This window comes from Erpetoichthys calabaricus, chromosome 14 (genome assembly GCF_900747795.2).
Source record: "Erpetoichthys calabaricus chromosome 14, fErpCal1.3, whole genome shotgun sequence".
Taxonomy (NCBI): Eukaryota; Metazoa; Chordata; class Cladistia; order Polypteriformes; family Polypteridae; genus Erpetoichthys; species Erpetoichthys calabaricus.
Genome location: NC_041407.2, coordinates 25,187,170 through 25,211,812, shown reverse-complemented (window position 1 = coordinate 25,211,812; position 24,643 = coordinate 25,187,170). Strand labels below are relative to the sequence as shown.

The 24,643-nt window shown below is 44.2% G+C and overlaps 1 protein-coding gene across 4 annotated transcripts in view; it reads left to right on the top strand.

Moving 5' to 3' along the window:
• prkcab (protein kinase C, alpha, b) overlaps positions 1 to 20,836 on the top strand; it is a 141,934-nt gene extending 121,098 nt beyond the window's left edge. For all 4 annotated transcript variants that reach the window (XM_028818924.2, XM_051919074.1, XM_051919076.1 and 1 more), the window contains 4 exons: positions 10,460 to 10,540; positions 11,006 to 11,113; positions 14,529 to 14,669; positions 18,855 to 20,836. In XM_028818924.2, the coding sequence (XP_028674757.1) occupies positions 10,460 to 10,540; positions 11,006 to 11,113; positions 14,529 to 14,669; positions 18,855 to 19,019 (495 nt within the window). In that variant the 3' untranslated portion in view covers positions 19,020 to 20,836. The remainder of the gene's footprint in view (positions 1 to 10,459; positions 10,541 to 11,005; positions 11,114 to 14,528; positions 14,670 to 18,854) is intronic.
• Positions 20,837 to 24,643: the final 3,807 nt, after the last annotated feature.

Sequence of the window (24,643 nt, the reverse complement as noted above, 5' to 3'; positions counted from 1 at the left end):
GTTTTAATTTCACTAAGGCAGGTTGTGAGCTGAGAAAGCTCTGATGAAGTTCCACTTTTAACATTGAAGTAGAGTTGAGTATCACCTGCATAAAAATGATAACCCAGTCCATAGCTACGGATAAAAAGTGAGAGAAGTGGCTCCCCACTCACTATGCAGAGAAGCAGTTTGAGTAGTGAGAATTGAGCTATATAAATGTAAATTATTATTATTATTATTATTATTATTATTATTATTAACCGAGTGTGGTTATCTTCATGTGTTCTTTCATTTTCGATAAATTGACTTCACCTTCACAGTTCTTTAGTCTGTGGGCCTGCTGGAACTGTGAATACCGTTTTATGCAGTCATCACGTGAAGTTTACATTCATTCACGGTTCATTCTGCAGACATCAGACCGATGCCCGTGCAGGAACTGACTTGCTGTCATCTGCGGATATCACATCAAGTAACAAACCTACTGCGAGTCTTTGTGCTGCCGTTAAGAGGCAAAATGGAAAATATCTTGGCCATGTTGAAGCTCAGTGGAAGGGAGCCCATTTTCGGAGGAGGAAATGCTTCAGATGTGGCGGAGGTTGCAGTGAATGCGTAAGAAAGAAATGTGAATGGCGTAGAGGTAATTGGGGGTGTCATTCTAAATCAACAATGTCACAAAAGCCCACTTTCCTTCCAGATGCCTGGCGTATTCTTCTTGAGGGAGAAGAGCAGGGCACGGCACAGAGCAACCCAAGCCACAAGAGACTGTTGACCCAGGGGGGTGCCAGCTTATTTTGCACTGTAATTATGGCCAATCTATTTTGGTATCAGCTGTAAGTGATCTGCTAATGTCATCAAGGGATCAAATCCGCAGCCACTCTTCCACTTTCCCCGAGGGTCGCAGCTGCTCTGCTCAGAGACTGAAATGAGAAGCCATCGATGGAGTGCTCAGCTACAGATGCCTGCCCTAATTGATGTACTTGGATGCCCTCCTCACTTTCTAAGCAGCTGTTAGCGATGCCTTCACCTGAGAGAGAAATGGCCCCATTGTTCTGTCACATCGAACACCGAAGGCTCACTTTAAGTAATGGAGCAACTTTTATTGTTCCCTCTTTCTGAGTTCAGCCCACCTCTTACTAACTGGAAGAATCTCTACAGGGCCATGCCTGCTGCACAGTGGGGTATTCAGAGCCCCCTGTAATGTGTAGTGATGGCTGACATAAATTTTCAATCTCATTTTCTCAAACAGACTAGATAGAAAAAAGGTTTATGATTGGATACAAGCCAATGGTGACCAATACTGTGCAACGCCAAACGTCCATAGTCACTCGTGTCGCATAATCCACATGTCAGTCATCTAGTTGTATGCTCAAAGTGTGCATGTGTTTTTGATAAAATATTATAAAATAAATAACAGGAAAAAAAAAGCCTCATGGGATTGACTTTTTGAATTAAAGAACCGCCTCTCGCTCTCATTCATTGGTTATGAGTCCTGTCTTAAATACAAAAAGTCAATCCCATGTGACTTTCGTTTCCTGTTGCTGGCAAGTGATTCCCAGAGGTCTCACATCCTGACATCACTAGTGCAGTTTTATATAAAAAAAAGCCAGCACAGAACATACTCGGTCATCTAGTCATGGTCATTTTGAATTTGTAAGTTTGTGAATTCACCGTTTGTGTTTCATGACTCTAGTTACGTCTATCCCCTTTTGGCTTACAATTCACAGCTCTGTTCTCTGTCTGCGATTCTGACGACACAATTATGAGCGTTCTTATTTAATTACTAGTCATTTAGCCCGTTACAATAACGGGCGCTAGAACAGTAGTTCATAAACATTAGTAGGAACAGTCTATATTAAATGGCAAGGGACTTTGACCTCATTCTTTTTGTTGGTCGTATTTTTCTTTCTTTCAGCCTTTCTTTTGTTGATGTTTACTTGCTGAGCTGACCGTTCTTCGTGGGCTGCCGCCGTGTATTGTGTGTCTTTAATTTTCTGTGACAGTAATACTGTCTTGTACGGCTCTATTCAATAAGGGCGCGCACAAAAAGGGCGACCTCAATTGAGCACGGCGAATAAAGGCGTTCGTAGATAATTTAGTTCAAATGGCTCTGGAATATGTGAAGAGCAACAGAGGTGCTTTATTTACGCGCGCCTTTATTCGCTGTGCCCAATTGAGGTCGCCCTTTTGAGGCTCGCCTTTTTGTGCGCGCCCTTATTGAAGGATACCGTCTTGTACGTCCGCTGGCTTGTACGTCCGTAATATACCTTTAATTTTCTCTGGCGGTAATACAGGCGTGCGCGTAGGTAATATGCCTTTAATCTCCTCTGACAGTAATACTGGCTTGTATGTGGCTGTAATATGCGTCACTGTATTGTGTACCTTTAATTTCCTCTCGCAGTAATACTGGTTTGTATTTCCGTAAAACGCCTGTAACTTTCTCTGACAGTAATATCGCGCATCGCACCGTGCCCCGCGCATGCGCACTTCACCAGAAGACACCCACACATGGACACCTGGACGCACACAGGGATTTTATATATATAGATTGTCTTCCCGATTACAACCCATGTGTGGATTCCGACTTCTTCAGGTCATCTCCTGATTTCTCATTTTCTCTCAAATTTGTGGTTCCTAAAAATAATTCCTGACTAAACCTCAGTTGATAGACAGCACAGATTTTGCTCTTCAATTTCCCGTTTCATTTTTCCCTCTGGACACTGGCATGTGACTGATGAGGATGTGTTGCATGACACCTAACGTTTCGGGTATCCCTCAGAAGGAACGCCAAAGAATTTAATCTTTTCTGTAGTTAAAGGAAAAGAATCCCAAGCTGGCGCTAGTTTTCTTGGGGTTTTTGGAATCCTCTCTCTTTTTTGATTTCAAGGTTGTTTTGTCCCTTATTGTTTAGTATTTTTCTGTCCCGTTTGGTTCCAGTTTTTGCCTGCACCTTGATCACAGTTTTGGCCACGCTTTTAAAAATACTTTTTCATCTCCTGATCTTAATCCTCACTATAATTCAAGACCTCCTTGCTCTGTCCTCTGTCAGGACCCTACCCTGAACCGGTCCCTGGCCCGTGCTGGCCTCTGTTGCACCTGCATGACTTGATAAGTGTGCCTCAGTGTCATGTCTCAGCATTTCTCCTCTGACTGGGGTTCAAAGTTGTGTCTCTTGTCCATTTTGTCTAATTTTATATCATTTATTTCTATTAATATTTCTTTTGTTTATTATGTACACTCACTGGCCACTTTATTAGGTACACCTATTCAACTGCTTGTTAACGCAAATACTTAATCCGCAAACCACATGACAGCAGCTCAATGCATTTCGGCATGCAGACATTGAAAAGATGACCTGCTGAAATTCAAACCGAGCATCAAAATGGGGTAGAAAGGTGATTGAAGTGACTTTGAATGTGGCATGGCTGTTGGTGCCAGATGGGCTGGTCTGAGTATTTCAGACGCTGTTGCTCTACTGGGATTTTCACACACAGCCATCTCTAGGGTTTACAGAGAATGATCTGAAAAAAGGAAAAATATCCAGTGAGCGGCAGTTCTCTGGGCGAAAATGCCTTGTTGATGCCAGAGGTCAAAGGAGAATGGGCAGACTGCTTCAAGCTGATAGAAAGGCAACAGTAACTCAAATAACCACTCGTAACAACCAAGGTGTGCAGAAGAGCATCTCTGAACACACAACACGTCGAACCTTGAAGCAGATGGGCTACAGCAGCAGGAGACCACACCGGGTGCCACTCCCGTCAGCTAAGAACAGGCAACTGAGGCTATAATTCACACGGGCTCACCAAAATTGGGCAACAGAAGATTGGAAAATGTTGCCTGGTCTGATGAGTCTCAATTTCTGCTGCGACATTCAGATGGTAGGATCAGAATTTGGCATCAACAACATAAAAGCGTGGATCCATCCTGCCTTGTATCAACAGTTCAGGCTGCTGGTGGTGGTGTATTGTTGTGGGGAATGTTTTCTTGGCACACTTTAGGCCCCTTAGTACCAAATGAGCCTCATTCAAATGCCACAGCCTACCTGAGTATTGTTGCTGACCATGTCCATCCCTCTATGACCGCAATGTTCCCATCTTCTGATGGCTACTTCCAGCAGGATGACGCGCCATGTCACAAACCTCACAACATTCTCAATCTGGTTTCTTGAACAAGACAATGAGTTCACTGCACTCAAATGGCCTCCATAGTCACCAGATCTCAATCCAACAGAGCACCTTTGGGATGTGGTGTAATGGGAGTTTCGCACAATGGATGTGCAGCTGACAAATCTGCAGCAACTGTGTGATGGTATCATGTCAATATGGACCACAATCCATGAGGAATGTTTCCAGCACCCTGTTGAATGTATGCCTCAATGAATTATGGCAGTTCTGAAGGCAAAAGGGGGTCCAACCCGGCACTACCAAGGTGTACCTAATAAAGTGGCCAGTGACTGTATATTCTTTGTGTTTATTTGATTACAGTCCTGTGTGTTTTGTGGGTGGTTCCCCATCACCACCAGGAACTGCCCTCCCTCTACCCTTTATATTGGAGGGCCTTCCATAGTGCCTGGCAGTTCATTTCAAACGTGTTAGGGTAGGGAGTGGAGTGTTTCTTGTGTCTACCTGTACCTTTGCCTTTACTTTGTAAATTCCTGGATTTTTTTGAACCTGTGCTCTGTTTTCAACTTTGTCTTTGGATTGCCTATTCAGACAATTCCTTCGTGCTCTTGTTAACTTTGTGTATTGCCGAGCCTTTTGTCAAAATAAACCTTTATTTAGTAAAGGTTTTTCAAGGCTTTTTTTTTGCATCTAGTCAGTTTTGATGGGATTTACTCCCCAAAACTAGAGGGCAACCTTTTGAAGTGCTTTTGGAACTCCTGGGTCAGGACACTGAATTGCCTTTTGCCAGTTATCTTTTGGCACATCCTCTGCTCCAGCTCCAGTTGCAGTCAGACATGCTGTTCTTACACTAGCGAAGGAATGTCTGTTAGCAAGGCAAATGGGCACTAGCCACAAGGAAGACCACCATCCTGTCACGCATAAAGCTGGCCAGCATTATACCTTTTTAAGGATTTCATTATACATCTTGTCAGATACTTGGCTATTTTTATTTAATATATATCCTGGTTAATTCTGGCCCAGTGTCATGTCTCATGCTGCCTAAAACCCTCCTGTTTGACTTGGGTGGTGGTCCAAATGAAGAGACTTAACACTGTAGGTCAGTGCTGACCTTTTGCGGACGACACGTTATTGTGAAGATGAAAAACTTCCTTTCCATTCAACTCAGTAATAAATTGGTTTGCCATGTTTTATTTATAAAGGCCGGGCCTGTATGTGACAAAAGCAGCCCTGTTAGGCAGCAGGCCCGTTTTTGAAGCTTCAAAGTCCACCAGGGATGCAGCGCCCAATGGGTGGTCCACTTCATAAGCCTGTTTGTTTAACCGCTGATGGTGTCTCTTATTTCGAGTCACTTGAATTGTTTGCTCTTCCATGTGGCTGTCACATTCCACGGTCGGCTGCCATTATATAGTGGTGTCATTGTACAATAATAGAAATTCTTTACATTTATATAGCACTTCAGTGAGTGGGGTGCCACTTCAACCGCGACTAATGTGTAGCACAAACCTGGATGATGTGACGGCAGCCATTTTTGTGCCAGTATGCTCACCACTCATTAGTTGTCAGGTGGTGAAGGGGTGAGGGAAAGTTAGCCAGTTAGAGAACGGGCATGATTAGGAGTCAGCATGACTAGGCTGTGGTGGGCAATTTAGCCAAAACAGCAGGATACACCCTACTCTTCATGAAGGATGCCCAGGGATCTTTAATGACCACAGAGATTCAGGACCTCATTGAAGAATGGCGCCATTTTACAGGGCAAGCGTCCCCTGTTGGCCTCACCAGCACCACTTCTAGGAGCATCCCAAGCTTTTCCTGGATGGTCTCCCATCCAAGTACTACTTACCTTCAGGTGGATAATTTATTCTGAAGTGCAGGTGGTATGGCTGCTAGTGTTGCCTTGCTGCCCCACAAACAGTCATACTGCATGTGGAAGCAGGGATTCCCAAAAATGAAAATGAAAAGATGTTAAACATTTGAACCTCCTCCTGATCAGAGCTGAAGGGCCACTGGTGCCAGTATTCAAAGGGGCTCCTCAGCAGTGATCCATGGCCTCCCAGATGACGTCTGCTACAGATGAGTAATGACAAGGTTAGTGTTTCTGTGCCGCTGTGTCTCTCTCGTTCAATGTTTACAACACCATATTAACTGATCACAGAACGCACTAATGATTCTCCCATCAGCTGTAAAGAGCTAAGTGGCGCTGTGAAAACTGTAATTACACGGCAATTTTGAAAGAGCACTATCCCGCCTCTCTGGCTGAAAATAACCCCAGAAGCATCTGCGTCAAAGAAGGGAGAGAGTGGGACCACTTCTTTATAGTTTTATAGGGTCGTTACTGTCACATGAACAGAGTACAGTGACATTCTTACTTGCATGTGCTAATCAACATGCAACACATCGAGCTTTCCGGCACCATAATTAGTGAGTATAGAACAACCTTAACCTGAAAAATCTGAGAACACCGTTTACAGTCCTCCTGAGGGTGAGTGCTACAATATCAGGTTACTTTATTTTTGCAAGTACACATGTACTGTGTGGGGGATGCCGTAGAGAAGAAGTAACAAACAGCAGAAGCTCCCAAACGTTTTTAAACCAAGGTCCCCCCACAATTTTGTACCATCTGATCAGGCCCGCCTCCCCAATAATGTAAACTAAATGCTTTGAAGCGGAGCCTAAGCTTGGATCTCAGTCACTGCTTTAAAACACGATTAAAGTCTCCAGCCATTATAATTTTATGAGAGTACACATTAGGAATAGACAAAAAAACATTTTGGATGAAATCACTATCATCCATTGTAGGTGCATAAATATTTATCAGAATCTCTGCAGTATTAGATAAACCGCCTTTCAAAATCACATAATACGTCTTACGTAGTTCTGTGTATTAAGATTCCCACATCCCTAGTTTTCGTTGTTGAGCCGGAGTGAAAGATTTGGTCCATCCAATCCCGTTCCAACCAAAACTAGTCCTTACTTATTATTGGAGTTACCTGTAAAAATACTATTTTGGCATTTAAACCTGTTAAGTGAGTGAATACTTTCTTTCTCTTTAATTCATGATTGAGACCTTTGATATTCCAGCTCATAAAGTTCACTGTTTAGTCATAAAAACATTGGTTCTGAACTTTTGTTGACATTTTGTAGTCTTAAGTAGTACACTTTTATATATGTAGCTTTGACCTAGATTTCAAATTACTAGCCGATGCCCGCCATAGCATACGGCGGTGTAAGAATGGGAACGGAAAACGGTGAGAAAGGAATTCAGAAATCAAGAAGAAATAAATACTTCTTGAAAGACGCAGTTGTGCATAGGTGTTTTGGTGGAAAAGACAGAATCGCTGCAACATCGGTGTGACATGTCGGGACATTGTATCGTCGTAAATCCTACTTAGGGTTTCCTTGAAAACCATTCATACAGATGCTTTTGGATTGAATTGAGCGATTTCATGCATGTGTTTGTATGATTTAGCGAAGGGGTTGATGGTTCTGAGCATGGAATCTAGCTGGAGAAGTAAATTTTCGCTGCATGCAGAGTTTGCTTTATTTTGTGAGCGTACTTCAGTAGCTTGCGCTGTGTCAAAAACATACAACTGTCCATATCCTGGAGAGGTAGAAGTGTTAGCGTATAGTGGAGACATTTGGTGATAAATTTGCCCGTGTATTTTAAAACAGTATGGTCCGTGGCCAGGAGGTTGAGTTATCTGTGCACCCATGGAAGCAAACGCTAGAGAAGAGTTGTATTTTCGAATGTGTTCACGATCATTTTTAGCTTCTGATGTTTGCTGTGTAAGAAGCTGTTGCAAAGACACAGGTGGCTCCCGCAAAGGTGGTAAAGCTACTTTACCGTCGTGACAGCACCTCGAGTACTTCTTGGATGTATTACGCTCAGCAGGCCAGTATAGTGCATGACATGGAAGAGGACGAATAGGAATCGAGAAATGCCGTGTCGGCTGCGTGTGGGCGGGACCGGTTTTGAAGTGGAAGCAAGACGAACCAGAAGAGAAATATATATAAGAGATTGCCCGGTGTTATGGCTATGAAGCCTATTGTTGTGTTGGCATGAATCTTTAATGGTGTAAAAAGGATAAATAAGAAATAGCTCTCTTTCTGTCTTCAAACCCCCCCATCAGTTACTGCTAACAGCAATCACACAGCATGAGTTTGGATAAAAGCAGTCCAAGTCCAACTACAGCAGAATGCTGACACACGTGATCACAGGTCATATGGTAAGGGCATGATGGAAGGTGAGGATCATCCCGCCTTGGCCAGGAGACACGCAAAAAAATGCCAGTGCAGAAGTGGGTATGCTGGCATCCTGACAGGGTTGGACCAAATGACAATACCCAGTTGAGTGGCCAATGTGATGGAATTACAGGAGAGACAACTTTATAAGTAATTATACTTTCTTTTCTCAGATTCTCTTGATGAAAATAACCCAAATGTAATAAGGAAACTCGTGTTTGCTGCCTGTTTGCAGCTTGTTCAGTTGCTATGGTTGGCTGAGGACAGCGACACTCTTACTGTTTTGCTCTCCAGCCGCACTGCTGTGCAGTTCTGGATCAGCATTGCAACATACAGTGTCAACAAAGCGTATTGTTACTACTTGCCACGGCCCACTTTTTTTCTAACTGCCTGTATTAAATAATAATAATATTTCTCCGTGGTATGTATTAAATAAATATTTTCAAATGATTTCACTTTTACAGATTTGTTTTTAGCTTGTGTTAAATCATTTTCAAATGATATTACTTTTGTTTCTCTCATAACCCATTAAAATCCTTGCTTAACTTATGTCTCTACTTTTATATAATGTATTGGTCTGGGTGTGTAGGGGGCATGCATAAATTAAATTTATATATATAGTAATATAGAAAGAAATTTTAAGAGTGTCCTGCATTTCTAATTTTCTAATCTGGCAACCCTAGCTTTGAAGTATGCAGACAATTCTGACCTTGAGTCTCAGCAACAAGAATATGTTCCATATTCATGTCTAATTCATCCTCTGATCTTTTTAAGAAAATGTTCTTAGCGATAATTTGTATGCTATGCATCACCTACATGCTAAAGATGCTCTTGTATATTTGTGTCTGGGAAAGCTTTGTCCAAACAAAGGAATTTAGCACATCTGTGACTACAAGGGAAGAACATGCATCTTGCCTGGTGTGCTCCAGAGGTGTCTTTGATAATTATACAGTATTTCTTATATACTTACTGGAGTCCCAAGAGACTTTATATTCTATCAACGAAGTGAACCTGAGATCAAGAACAATTTGGGGTCAAGAATTTTTACTTATCAGGAGCCTTAAGGAGTGAGGCAATACCAAAAGTAAATGTAGTCTTGATATTGTCACGTGTGCAAAGAAATCATTACTTGCATATCAGACCAACATGTAGGGGGCACAGTGTCGCTAAGATTCACACCGCTGCAAGGACAGTGATTTATTAATTTTTTCATTGTGGACCCCAGCCTCGGCCTGACTCGCACCACTTGCACACAAAGACACAGAAACAATTGGATTAAACAGTAATCAACACTAATGTATTAAATAAAAATAGCAGGATATAATCAACTAACAAAACAATCCCTCCGTCCATCTCCTGCTGGCAATCAGACATATAACAAAACCCATAAACAACAACGTGCACAATAAACACAAAGTCCAATTCACTGTCCATATGAAACGACAACAGATGATGTGGAAATGATACAGAAGAGAAAATCCAGAGAAGAGCTCGCTGTGAGTAATGTAAAATGGTCCTACTGCTATTCCTGATGCATTGATGGTTGATGAGACTGGGAACGTTCCCTTTGATGAAGAACGAAAACCAATCTGACGCAGTACTCACACGACAGGCAGGCACAAAGCGATAATCCAAAGGCAGATGATACTGACGGCAGAACAGAGGACTGAACACTGACACAAACTCCAGACTTCTGAACCCCCTTACTGACTAGGTGGCTTCCCTTTTCAAAGCTCCCACTGGCTGATCTTATTCCCAGCAGCCCCTGCGCTCTCCTAAGACATCCAATCAGGGCCACAGTAAGGTCTGCTGGGAGTTGAAGTTCTTAAGTCACGTATTGCTGCTACAAATATGTAACACACCAAGAATTTTTAAAATACAGAACTTTGTTGTAATTAGCACAGATGAGCTTACCTGACGTGGGACAGTGAAGTGCCGCATTAAGGTTTTTGGGCAAAGTCCTGGAGCAGAATACTTTGAGTCCAGGATGTGGGAGATAATTTGTGAGTCCCAGGAGCTGCAATGGGCAGGACGAGGTTTGCTATGAGTACTGGGGGGAGCAGGGCAGTATGGCTGACTTGTCTCAGTGCTCTTTATCTTCTCTTCCTTTGACCCGACAGATAATCGCTTATCAGCCTTATGGCCGGTCCGTGGACTGGTGGGCCTATGGAGTGCTGCTGTATGAGATGCTTGCTGGGCAGGTAAGAACTGGGGTAAATGTGGCTGAGCATTTGGGTAAGAAAGGTAGATTGAAAGTCAGCATAAAAACTGAAAAAGCTCTTTAAAATCTGGGGGCATTGCAGATGAGCCCACTCCTACTTGATGACATGTGTACATGTTATACGTGACATCTTTGTTACGTTTTGTGGCCTCTCTGATAAGACCACACATTTGCAGCTGACATTGCAACATGCTGGTGTTGTGTCCACCATTAATCAGAAAAATTAGCTGCCCAATCCGGTGTTCTAAACAAGTGTTCCAGTTGTCCACAATCTATAGTTGCTTCAGTGAGACGTGGTGGGCCTGTCCCTGCATGGCTCCTTGCCATAGGTGGAGTCACCTGTGGTCTGTAGCCCCTCTATATGCCCCTGTTTATAGTACAAAATAATAAAATGAGTGAAGCCTTCCAGAAGGTAACCAGCCTAACTTCTGCTTTTCACCTGCAGCCCCCCTTTGACGGTGAGGATGAGGATGAACTGTTCCAGTCCATCATGGAGCACAATGTCTCATACCCAAAGTCCATGTCTAAGGAGGCTGTGTCTATCTGCAAAGGGGTGAGTAACGACCCATGCCCACAATGCTTTACTGTGAAAGTGTACTGGAGATTTTAAATTGGAATTCAGGGGATTTAAAGGACAGCCTCTTCAAACTGGTGGGATTCCTGTCAGGGTGAGTTCTGTGTTCTTATTAGATAGATAGATAGATAGATAGATAGATAGATAGATAGATAGATAGATAGATAGATAGATAGATAGATAGATAGATAGATAGATAGATAGATAGATAGATAGATAGATAGATAGATAGATAGATATTTTTTTTTATATTTTTATTTTATTAATTTTCATTGTAATCATTCCATACAAATAGATCAATTTATAACCCAACAAAATTGAAGACTAATCAAACCCCACCCCTGAGAAGGAGAGCTTTGCTAAAGGAAAATTGCTTAGGGCTTTTTAATAAGGCAACATTAAACAAAAGAAAGGGAGAAGTAAATATATATGTAAATAAGAGATGGAGAAGGGAATTAAATGCAGTAATAGTTATTTCTCTTATACTGAAATAATATTGATTAGATCCTGGCAGGTTTTAAAAAATTCTGTACAGATCCTCTAACTGAGAATTTGATTTTTTCCAATTTCAAATATTATAAAACATCGGTTTCCCACTGACTTATAAGAGGAGAATTAGGATTCTTCCAATTTATCAAAATAAGTCTGCGTGCCAAAAGTGTAGTGAATGCAATCACCGTTTGCTTGTCCTTCTCCAATTCAAGTCCATCTGGAAGAACACCGAACACAGCTGTTAGTGGGTTAGGAGGGATTGTGACCCCAAGGCTGTCTGAAAGGCACTTAAAAATTTTTATCCAAAATGATGTTAGTTTGGTGCAGGCCCAGAACATGTGACCCAGTGAGGCAGGAGCTTGGTTGCAGCGTTCGCAGGTTGGATCCTGGCCTGGAAACATTTTGGACAGTTTTAAGCGAGACAGATGAGCTCGATATATAATTTTTAGTTGAATAATTCTATGCTTTGCACATATAGAACTCGAGTGAATTCTCTGCTTTGCTACCTTCCACTCCTTTTCTGATATATTGATTAAGAGATCTTCTTCCCAATGTCCTCTTGGATCTTTGAAAGGTAGGGACTCTAATAAGATTTTATATAATGCGGAAATAGTGTTTAATTCCTCGAAATTGAGCAGTATTTTTTCCAGATAGATACTTTATTAATCCCAAGGGGAAATTCACAAAGTTATTCTCAGAGGTTTCCCCCTCCTCCTGTAATCCAAAACATACTTTTAGTTTCAATGGCCTACCATGATTCGTGTGTGGAATCCCCTCCATCTTAAGCTGACCTGGTCTGTGGCTCCTTGTGTCTCTGACCTGGAACAGCAGGGAACAAAAGGAATCCACACTTCTGTATCATATAGTTCTTTAACAATAAAAGGAAAAGATTTCACCAGCTTGGCATCAATGTGCCAAGCTGCAGGCCCCCTAGAAAGTATGGCATCTGCAGCCAGATGGTGAAGGAGGATATTATTATTATGGCCTATCTGGCTAACTCCATTATCCATGATGGGCGGAGTGGTGGCTCAGAGGCTAGGGATCTGTGCCAGCAAGTGGAAGTTTGCTGGTTTGAATCCCGTAAATGCCAGACGTGACTCTACTCCGTCGGGCCGTTGAGCAAGGCCCTTAACCTGCAATTGCTTCATCCTGGGTATAACGTTAATAATAATAATAATAAATAATTAATTACATTTATATAGCGCTTTTCTCAGTACTCAAAGCGCTATCCACACAGGGAGGAACCGAACCCACAATCTTCCATAGTCTCCTTACTGCAAAGCAGCAGCACTACCACTGCTCCACCTGTGAGGGTTTTCCCTCCAACTTGCAGGGAAAACTCAGGGGTTGGTGGCAGGATTGGCACTCCAGCCACCATAATAAAAACCTCTCACTGTCACCCGCTGCATTCAGGTCCCAATCTGAGTAGTTCGTTATGTGGTGGGTGCAGCAACGCACTATAATCAGCACATGCTCCCTACCTCCTCTCCGGTGGTGGGGTCCTAGGGTGACCCTTTTAGACTCTTTACTGCATAAACCATAACAGAATGCCCCTAAGCCCACCTATAGCTACACGGTCAGGTTGACTGCCATTGTAGTTAAATACGTATTGTATTTCCTCTTTTCTTTTATGTCTATAAACCCAAACAATTAGACAGACAACCAGAACAGGCTGGAGAAGGGTTACCCTTTTATTCATAGATTAACGCTTTTAGGGCGGATGTCAGCTTCTGTTGACAACGTGGTTGAGGGCGGCTTTAATCGACATCCAAGGGTGATAATCAGCTGTAACTGTCGACAAAACTCACCGTTACTTTATAGGTAGACCCTCTTTGCTAGGGGGAACGTTAGACTCTTGACTTGTCGTTGAACGCCAGCACAGAGTAAAGAGCACCTAGAATGGCATCGACTTCTGGCAACAGAGTGAAGCAAATGCGCAAAGCAAAATTACTCAGAGGACAACGTTTTGCGTTTATTTTATTATTCTGAATTGGACTCTGGCTTGTCGGACACCGATTTTAGTCAAAGTGATCTGGAGATCTTTATAACCAACGCTTTTGTTGGTTTTACTTGCGTTTTGACTTTTCTGTTAATAAAAGCACTTGAGCACTTTTTCCACCATCCTCTGGCATCATCAGTGAATTATCCTCATTTGTCAGCTCATCTCGGTCATAACTATCGACGGTGTTGGTTCAACAGACTCTGTAGGGGACCGGCGTCGTCACATAATGAAAGTCCTAAAATTCAAAAATCTCAAACAAATGATAGTAAAGATTGCATTAGCGCTAACAAACAGAAATTATTACTCAGTGAAATAACGGAACAGTGAAAAGAGATTGAATATATTGTTCAGATTTAAACTTTAAGTGAGAGACTTGTAGATTGTCTAATTCATGTTGCCATCAGGGAAAAGTAGTGTTTCTTCCCAATGAAGAGGCGTATCCGCGAGAATTAAAAGATTTGTTGTTTGGTGAAAGTGAAATCCACATACGCGAGCGGCAGAGACATGAAGTGGCTGGCGTATAGCACAGGCCAGTGGGTTGGCGAGCAAAGTGAGCAGGGGGTGAAGCCCCCTAGAACATCTGTAAATAAATTTTTATCAAATTCTACATGACTTACTCAGGTTCACACAACATTACGGACAGAGACGCCACTTTCAGTCCAGTGTTCCAGCATTTTTACTACTAGGCATTACGGTATTGTCTGTTTTCATGTCATCGATGGCGAACCACGGCAGTACCATGCTCGTGGAGGACATTAACAGTATGCACACCAATACTCCACATCTCTAGACTTAAAAATTACTGTCATCCATTAGTCACTAGATAAACATCTTGGTGTTACCCTCCACACTGACTTACCCTCTACTTTTATGTTTTCTCCCTTTCCCCCCCCATGACAGCTGATGACAAAACACCCTGCCAAGCGCTTGGGCTGTGGCTCTGAAGGTGAGCGGGATGTTAAGGAGCATGCGTTCTTCAGGAGAATCGACTGGGAGAAGCTGGAAAACCGGGAGATCCAGCCACCCTTCAAACCCAAAGTGGTGAGTATGGGCATAACAGGACATGAACTGGGCCCCCAACCAGCAATGGGTGTCATACAGTAGATTTTCTGGCTCCCAAAAAATAAAGTCTATCCCCCTGAACTGAACCTCAAGCAAAAATTGTCAGAAGGCCTCAAAAAGGAAAACGTCGCCTTCCTCAAAGTTTTGAGTGAACTTCCTCCTACACAGGCACAAAAATTGGAGCACCCAAAAGAATTACCAAAAACTAAGCCCATCTACAAGAGAAGGGAGAGGAAACATAAAACCTCTGGTGCTTAGAAACACAATTTCTAATGATTAATTATAAAAATGAATTACAAAAACAAGCAAACAAAGCAGGGCACAAATAGCAAAAGGGTGCACCAAAAGTAGAGCAAAAAACAAACCAAAAAAATCCAAAGAACAGAACTGAACTCCACAAAACTCCTGCCACTCTGAAGGATCTTGACTTTCAGCCAGGGAATAAAGATTTAGGCTGGGAGGGCGGGGCTTCAGGTGTGACACCATGAGGACCCGCCTCCTGAGGATCCACCCACAAAACGCAAAGCACATAACTCAGTGCATGCAGTGCATAACACAAACAAAACCAAGTTCAACACATATTACACAGACAGACCAAAAGCATCATCTGTAATACAATATGCTAAATGATAATTAAAACACCACAAAAATATCCAAAAAAAAATACACTCAAGCCAGGGTCGAGACTCTAGCTAAACCATACCACCTCCCAAAAAATTGTTGCAGACCACATATACAGTTAGGTCCGTAAATATTTGGACAGACAACTTTTTTCTAATTCTGGTTCTGTACATTACCACAATGAATTTTAAATGAAACAACTCCGATGCAGTTGAAGTGCAGACTTTCAGCTTTAATTCAGTGGGGTGAACAAAATGATTGCATAAAAATGTGAGGCAACTAAAGCATTTTTTGAACACAATCCCTTCATTTCAGGGGCTCAAAAGTAATTGGACAAATTAAATAACTGGAAATAAAATGTTCTTTTCTAATACTTGGTTGAAAACCCTTCTCTGGCAATGACAGCCTGAAGTCTTGAACTCCTGGACATCACCAGATGCTGGGTTTCCTCCTTTTTAATGCTCTGCCAGGCCTTTACTGCAGCGGCTTTCAGTTGCTGTTTGTTTGTGGGCCTTTCTGTCTGAAGTTTAGTCTTCAACAAGTGAAATGCATGCTCAGTTGGGTTAAGATCAGGTGACTGACTTGGCCATTCAAGAATTTTCCACTTCTTTGCTTTAATAAACTCCTGGGTTGCTTTGGCTGTATGTTTTGGGTCATTGTCCATCTGTATCATGAAACGCCGCCCAATCAATTTGACTGCATTTAGCTGGATTTGAGCAGACAGTATGTCTCTGAACACCTCAGAATTCATTCTGCTGCTTCTGTCCTGTGTCACATCATCAATAAACACTAGTGTCCCAGTGCCACTGGCAGCCATGCACTCCCAAGCCATCACACTGCCTCCACCGTGTTTTACAGATGATGTGGTATGCTTTGGATAATGAGCTGTTCCACGCCTTCTCAATACTTTTTTCTTGCCATCATTCTGGTAGAGGTTGATCTTGGTTTCATCTGTCCAAAGAATGTTTTTCCAGAACTGTGCTGGCTTTTTTAGATGTTCTTTAGCAAAGTCCAATCTAGCCTTTCTATTCTTGAGGCTTATGAGTGGCTTGCACCTTGCAGTGCACCCTCTGTATTTACTTTCATGCAGTCTTCTCTTTATGGTAGACTTAGATATCGATACGCCGACCCCCTGGAGAGTGTTGTTCACTTGGTTGGCTGTTGTGAAGGGGATTCTCTTCACCATGGAAATGATTCTGCGATCATCCACCACTGTTGTCTTCCGTGGACGTCCAGGTCTTTTTGCGTTTCTGAGTTCATCGGTGCTTGCCTTCTTTCTCAGGATGTACCAAACTGTAGATTTTGCCACTCGTAATATTGTAGCAATTTCTCGGATGGGTTTTTTCTGTTTTCGCAGCTTAAGGATGGCTTCTTTCACCTGCATGGAGAGCTCCTTTGACCGCATGTTGTCTGTTCACAGCAAAATCTTCCACATGCAAGCACCACACCTCAAATCAACTCCAGGCCTTTTATCTGCTTAATTGATAATGACATAACAACGGACTTGCCCACACCTGCCCATGAAATAGCCTTTGAGTCAATTGTCCAATTACTTTTGAGCCCCTGAAATGAAGGGATTGTGTTAAAAAAATGCTTTAGTTGCCTCACATTTTTATGCAGTTGTTTTGTTCACCCCACTGAATTAAAGCTAAAAGTCTGCACTTCAACTGCATCTGAGTTGTTTCATTTAAAATTCGTTGTGGTAATGTACAGAACCAAAATTAGAAAAAAGTTGTCTCTGTCCAAATATTCATGGACCTAACTGTACCTCTTCATGGCAGTGGTAATCCCTAATGGCAGTGGCGTCTTTTAACAGGATAATGTGCCACACCATACTAAAACACTTGTTGAAGAATACTTTGAGGAACTTTACAGAGAGTTCACGGTGTCGACTTGGCCTCCATTTTCCTCAGATCTCAAGCCAACTGAGACACCATGGAGGCCCCACCTTGCAACTTACGGGAGTTGAAGGATCTGCTGCTAGCATCCTGGTTCCAGATACCACAGGATGCCTTCGGTGGTCTTGCGGAGTCCAAGCCTTGACAGGTCAGACCTGTTTTGGTGGTGCGAGGGGGGCCTACACAATATTAAGCAGGTGGTTTGGATGTTGTGGGTGATCAGTGTATGTGTGCGTGTTTTACTTGGAGGGTGGGCGTGAACTTGAATTCCCAGACACATACAGACACAATCTGTCTTTTCACCAGGAGGTCTTAGTTTTTATTGGGGTCACTCTCTCTGACTCGTTACAGTGAAGGCTTTCTCTCTTGACTGGAGATTGTCCATTCTTAACCAGGAGAGGGTTGCTTTTACAGGATGGTCCCACCCATTCTCTCCTTCTCTAACTTGTTTGTACCAGCGAGCGGGAGGTGACTTATTCTGGAAATAGCCCTCCTTGCCCACCCCCTTCACATTTGATTGCCTCTCACTGTCTCTGGCCTGTGATGTCTCTAAAGCTGTGCATTGCTCCTACTTCATCCGCTGAACTCCCAGGGCCATCAATCTTGCAGGTTTGACCTCCCCCCCAAGTTGGCCTATGGTGGTTATTTGTGCCAACGCTGCCTGCTGGGTCATTCCTGGAGCTGCTTTCCTCACCTTGAAAGGTAATTTAAAGAGGAAAGGTGAGATGAAATCGCCACTGGCTCTGGTGCTGCCTGTCTCATCACTCTCTGCCCACTCAGCTCCTAATGAGCCACGGAACAAAAAGGCTGTGTGAACCTCGTGTGTAGCCCTAATCCATCTTCGTCACTACGAGGAAGTTCTGGCCAATTAGCAGGTGGGATGGTGCAGTTCTGGAAAATAAAAATGGGTCACCTGAAAATGGAGCAAGCCCCCTCAGCCTGTGTGACGCACCATAATCCAAGTGTTATGCTGGCTATCAGCTCTCATGGGGTTCCTCCTGGGAGAATGGGGGGGGGAGGGGTCACCCTACTTCATATCCTGTCAGATCATATGAGGGGGGGGGGGGGGGTAGTCTGGTGTGTAGCAGCTCATCCCACCTGGTCTCCCTTGAACCCCTTTCACCATATAGCGAGTAGTAAATCTAATTATGGGGGCTGGTGCCTGTCTAATTAGAGACTGCACAGAGGAAGGACACAAGCCAGTCAATAAATCACCAGCCGTCCTCCTCCGAGCACAAATTGGTTACCATGGTAACGCTTTAAAGACCCTTCAGCTCTGGGCGGTCTCTTCTCTTATTATTTCGTTCACTTCTCTTTGGGACTGGATGTTTTTCTTTGGTTAACATCGGCCTTCAGATTGCTGCCCACCGCTCTTGGTATCCTCGCCTTCCCCATTGGTGGGTCAGAGGTCTGAAAGAGGAAGGGGTGGTGGGGGGGGACCTCTGAAAGGTGCATCTGAAATGTACGTATTGAGGCACCAATGAGCTAAACAAAAAATATCTGTGAGAATTTCCAGTGCCATCCTTTAAATGGAATTTTTCTGCAATAAATGGGGCCTTAGCACTGTGGGTGAGCTCAGATGCCCCCCTGTACGTCTGCCCGCCCTCTTCTTTAACCCTCTGTATCTCTCCTTGTGTGTCCACAGTGTGGAAAAGCTGCCGAAAACTTCGACAAGTTCTTCACGCGTACCCTGCCCATGCTGACGCCTCCTGACCAGCTAGTCATCACCAACATCGACCAGACGGAATTTGAGGGATTCTCCTACATCAACCCACAGTTCACCCACCCGATGCTACAGTGTGCCGTATGAAGACGGTCGTGGCCCAGCACTAGGAGCGAGAGGATAACAGCCGTGCAGGAGTGAACTCTTGTAACTAATTCAACTCCCAGATCCTCCCACCCCTCTACCCCCAAAACGAGCACAGTGGCACCGAGCTATGGGATCACCTGGCCTGTTCTCCTGTGCCCGTGGGGGGGTGCCCCCCTGTCTACTTTCTGGCCAGTTTTCTCTCTACCCAAAAGCCCTCCCTCCTTCCCCCCGCCCAGGCTCTGGATTTCTATCGCAGTCTTCCCAGCGTTCCTGTCAAACCTTCAGGGGTCAATCAAGGCACCGACAGGCACGTTCTTTCTGTGACTGGCAGGGAGGGTGGCGAGTGGGAGGCACACTCGCTCCCGGCCAGCTAGGCTTGCTTTGCTGTAGGATTCCTCTTTTCAATCTTATTATTTTCTTTTTTTATTTTATTTTATCGTACTTTGAGTTTGTCCACTGGGGCAGTATAAACACCTTCAAAAGCAATCAGACAGCTGGAAGGTGAAATAAAGGTGCCAGTAATGCAGGACCCGTGCCAACACATTCAGTATGCCCATGTGCTGCCGTGCCACACTAAACAATGGATTTCAGGGTGTGTGGTTTTCGGTCTGTAAATGGAGTCAGACACCATTATACCCGACCCGTGCCAGGGCTGGCAGACATCACTGGCTTTTACCATGGCATGGACTCGGGCGTCTTTAGGTTTAGGGGAGGGTGGCCCGCATTTTGCCATCCTGAAACGCCAGGGGGTGAATTTGTTTCTCAGAGGAAATGAGCAAACCAGAGTGGGGATGTTGCACAGGGCTCCATGTATTTAAACTGACAGTGAAGAGGCCTTTGTGGGTGGCGAGGGGCCATGGCATGGCATGATAGACCTAGACCCCCCCAAACCCCCCCCCAGCAGTTCCTGCATGTTTCTAGCTGACTCTGCCATAAACTGACTACAGCACGCATTTCTTTTAATTGGTGCGCAGTGTCTGTATGTGAAAGAATGAGCTCCTCTGTAACCCCCCTATTTGCTACTTTTTATATTCTGTATGTTATACCATAGTAATAAACTCGGAAAGAACGCAGAAGGGGGTGCTTCTGAACAGCGAGGCGGGCAGCAGAGGGGACATCCGTGTGGGTGCATCCTGGGTACAGACACCCCTCACAGCTGTACGTGTATGTGCGCTCACGCCTGCATTTCCTTGTGTGCCAAAAATCAAAGTGGAAAGAAGCCAGCGGGCGTGTCGGTGCCAGGGGTCTCCAACAGCTGTTTCACAAGGTAATGCCCTAATGTGGTTGGGGCTTGGAGGCGGATTTTCGCTATGGAATGCCCCACCAGTCTACTCCACCTGGCACCTCCCAAGGGGAAAAGCGGCCAGGCTTTGATTGCCCATCACTGGCAGGGAACCCCATTATATTATAACAGGTGTATTTGTGACCCTTCTGGACCGAACCCACTGTGTTCATCCATTCATCCCCTCATCTATACTTGATTTTTTGTTTCCAAGTTTGATTTTAATTTTGTGTATAAAAGCAATCATTCCTCTAATCTTTATAAAGCACCATACGGTGTGTTCTACAATGTACTTCCATCATGTCCACTTTCTCCCACCAGGTAGGGTTAGAGTTTATGATTACGTTTGCACTACCAGTCAGTCGTGACCATGTATGTGCTCCGCCCCCTGCGACCTGGTCACGCCCACATGTATCATGTCCCGCCTCCTCCTCCCTCGTACGGTTTAGAAGCACCCATGAGCCGCATGTTCTGCTTTGTCCCGCTGCTGATTGTAGCTTAACGGCATCAATAAAATAAAGTGATAACAACTAAACCTGAGTGTCTGGCTGAAATGGAGTGAGGTGCCACACCAGATCCTGATGATGGAAACCATTAAGTGGAAGGAAACTGGGGCAATGCCGCCATTAGTCTACCGGCACTGAGGCCTGACTTGGAACATGCATGAAGCAGCCATGGCAGTGGACCCCCTCCACATCATCCACCCTGTTACTGACCTCAATCACTGCCTCATGATTTTCCTCAACGTCCGCCTAAAGCAGTATGACTGGTCAGCGTGCCATTGGATTCTGTGGAGTGGCTATTCCAGGCTGAAAACTGAATACATTGGGAATGACTGTAGCATCTACCAACAGGAAGGGTCTTCATGCAACCAAGGAAGGGGGTTAGATATGAAACCATTTATTAAAACTGCGGCCATCAGCGGTGTGGCAGAATATGGGAAGACTAGAGAATACAGTGTTTGGGGGTCCATATTAGCCCATTTCATTAAAGTGTGTGCACCCTACTTACCTGTAGTAACTTAGGCTAAAGGGTCCAAATATTTCACTTTACTGAAAATGAAAACATGAACAGCAGGGGGAGATCAAAGAAAGCATCCGCTTCTTTACTGAATGTGACCAGCACATCACCAAGTCAAGTTGGCAGGCTTAACCCTTTGGCCGCTTACCGAAACCTGAAAAAGCGCTGACCTTCACACCCCTGACACTCCTTGGGTTGTCATTATTGACACTAAATTCCCAAAGAAAGCCTTGCTTCCCAAATGTGGCCCAGGATTAACCCGAGACCTGCACTTCAAAATGGCCCCTAGATAGATAGATAGATAGATAGATAGATAGATAGATAGATAGATAGATAGATAGATAGATAGATAGATAGATAGATACTTTATTAATCCCAAGGGGAAATTCACATACTCCAGCAGCAGCAGCATACTGATAAAGAAAATATTAAATTAAAGAGTGATAACAATGCAGGTATAACAGACAATAACTTTGTATAATGTTAACGTTTTACCCCCCCCGGGTGGAATTGAAGAATCGCATAGTTTAGGGGAGGAACAATCTCCTCAGTCTGTCAGTGGAGCAGGACAGTGACAGCAGTCTGTCGCTGAAGCTGCTCCTCTGTCCGGAGATGATCCTGTTCAGTGGATGCAGTGGATTCTCCATGACTGACAGGAGCCTGCTCAGCGTCCGTCGCTCTGCCACAGATGTCAAACTGTCCAGCTCCATGCCTACAACAGAGCCTGCCTTCCTCACCAGTTTGTCCAGGCATGAGGCGTCCCTCTTCTTTATGCTGCCTCCCCAGCACACAACTGCGTAGAAGAGGACGCTCGCCACAACCGTCTGACAGAACATCTGCAGCATCTTATTGTTATTATCCTATCAATGGCCTACACATGCTCAAGAAAAAATTGAAAAGCACCAAAAACAATCCATTATCTTCAGAAAACCAAACATGAAAAAAGAGAAAGAGAAGACGTACAAACCCTGGCTCTTTAAAATTACAAAAGAGCTTATTTACAAAAAAAAAAGAGCAAAAAGGGTGTGCCAGATGAAAAAAATTACAGAATTAAACCAAAGATAAGAAACCGGGAATCCACACAAGAAGGGTCCCCAACAACACTCAGTGTCAATCTGGAGGGTCCGACCCTCCACCTGGTGTATATCAGAAGGGGGTGGTCCTCCAGTTAACATGACACAGGGGCCCTGCTCCCTGAAAGTCCACATACAAAGGACCGGGCATATAACTAAATACATTAATCTAATAAAGAACATAATACATACAAAATAAACAAAACAATGTTCAAAACACAAATACCAAAAAGATTAATGATGTCATATTCAAAAATAATATTTAATAAAAACAACAAACCAAATAGAAATTTATGGGAGCCAGGGATAAAATTCTGGCTAATCCACAACACCCTGTCTGCCACTGAGCCTGATTCCAGATTCAAAGGGCATCTGGCAGGGCACCGACCTTTTAATCCAATCTGGGGATTCACGAAGCTTGAGACTGCTAGTTAGACTGCCACTTGGTGCCCACAGAGACCATTTCATCCTTTAAGCCCTGTCCAGCACTCAAAGGGCTAAGCCCCTGGTCTGCATGCTAATTGAAATAGCCTGTGTGTTCCATATTAGAAGCCACTATCAGTCAGCCTGGGGGGGTTCATAGACCTCCTGTCAGTCCACTGTGGCCTTACTTTCTCAGGAGCCCTCTGCAGGTATTAAGATGGGTTTACCTGTTGCAGCCTTTCCCTCAGGATGCCACTTTCTCTCACTTTGTCAGGTCAGGTCACGTTGGGGATCATGAACTGGTAGAGCACGTTTCCACACCCACCAAATGACGAAACAACTTGGGATCCTGGTAGGCAATCACGCGGTCAAGTCCCACCCCCCAGAAATGACCCTCTATCTGCCTCAGCCAGGTGTTACGTGGGCATCCCCTTGGCCTGGTCCAGCCACTCGGGTCCCCAACAATGAGGATCCTGCGAGCCGGATCACCCTCGGGGGAAATGCGCCACATGGCTGTAATGCCGTAACTGATGCTCCCTAACAATGCAGGTAATGTGCCTCATTTGGGACTCCATGAGCAACACAAAGTCAAACCAATGGTGCCCAAGGATTCTCCAGAGAGACACAGTACCAAAGGAGTCCAGTCTTCATCTCAGGTCACTGGATAGCATCCATGTCTCACAACCATATAAGACAGGAAGCACCAGGACTCTAAAGACTTGGACCTTCATCCTTTTGCATAGATATTTGGAGCGCCACACACCCCTTTCCAGCGACCTCATGACCCCCCCATGCCCTCCCACTGACTTCAAAGAAAGAGTTACCAGAGACATGACTGTCACTGCTGAGGTAAGTAAACCTCTCAACGAGGTCGACACTCTCTCTGCAGACAGACACACTGCTGATGGCTGTGCCCAAGAGGTCATTAAAGGCCTGGATCTTGGTTTTTATTAGGACACTCGCAAGCCCAGACACTCTCAAGAGCCCTGATCAGAACCTCCATTGACTTCATGAAGATCACAACATCATTAGCAAAGTCAATATTAGTGAATCTCTCTTCACTAACAGACGCCCCACAGCCGCTGGACCCCACGACCTTGCCCTGTCCATACAGGCATTGAACAGAGTAGGAGCAGAACACACCCCTGACGAACCCCAGAATCAACTGGGAAAAACACAGAGGTTCTGCCTCCACTCTGCACAGCACTCACAGTACCAGTGTACAGGCCGGCCATGATATCCAGCAACCTCAGGGGGATCCTGAGAACCCTCAGCACATCCCACAGGGAAGCTCGATCAACTAATCTCACTTTGGATTTGGAGGATTTACTCTGCCCCATAGCCCACACAAATTAAGTGCCAAAAGATGGATGGATGGATTAATAAGCAAAGCAATATTCATGATAACATAATAATACAACAAAACATTCAGTTTCCATATGGTTTGCCTGTATGTGCCAACATCAAAGAACATTTGCAACAGTGTCGGGTTTTCCTAACATAATCATGGCCACTGACAGCAGTAAGGGCACCAAGCAAGAATTACACTGCTGTTGTTAACTGCAAGCAGTTGCTGTCCTGATCTGGGAGTCCCAAAGCACTTCAAGTAACGCCCACTAGAGGGAGATATCATTCTCAAACCCAGCTAGTCATCGACTTATGACCTATGTGCTTTACATCTGTTCAATTTACGATTGTGTGAGTGTTGCTAAGCTGGGCATACGACAGTTTTCACCACACCAGCTCTCTTCTTCCCACAATCTCTAGTCTGCATTGCCGTATGCCGCAACTCATTCATCTCAATCTCAGTTTATTACCTGCAGCAG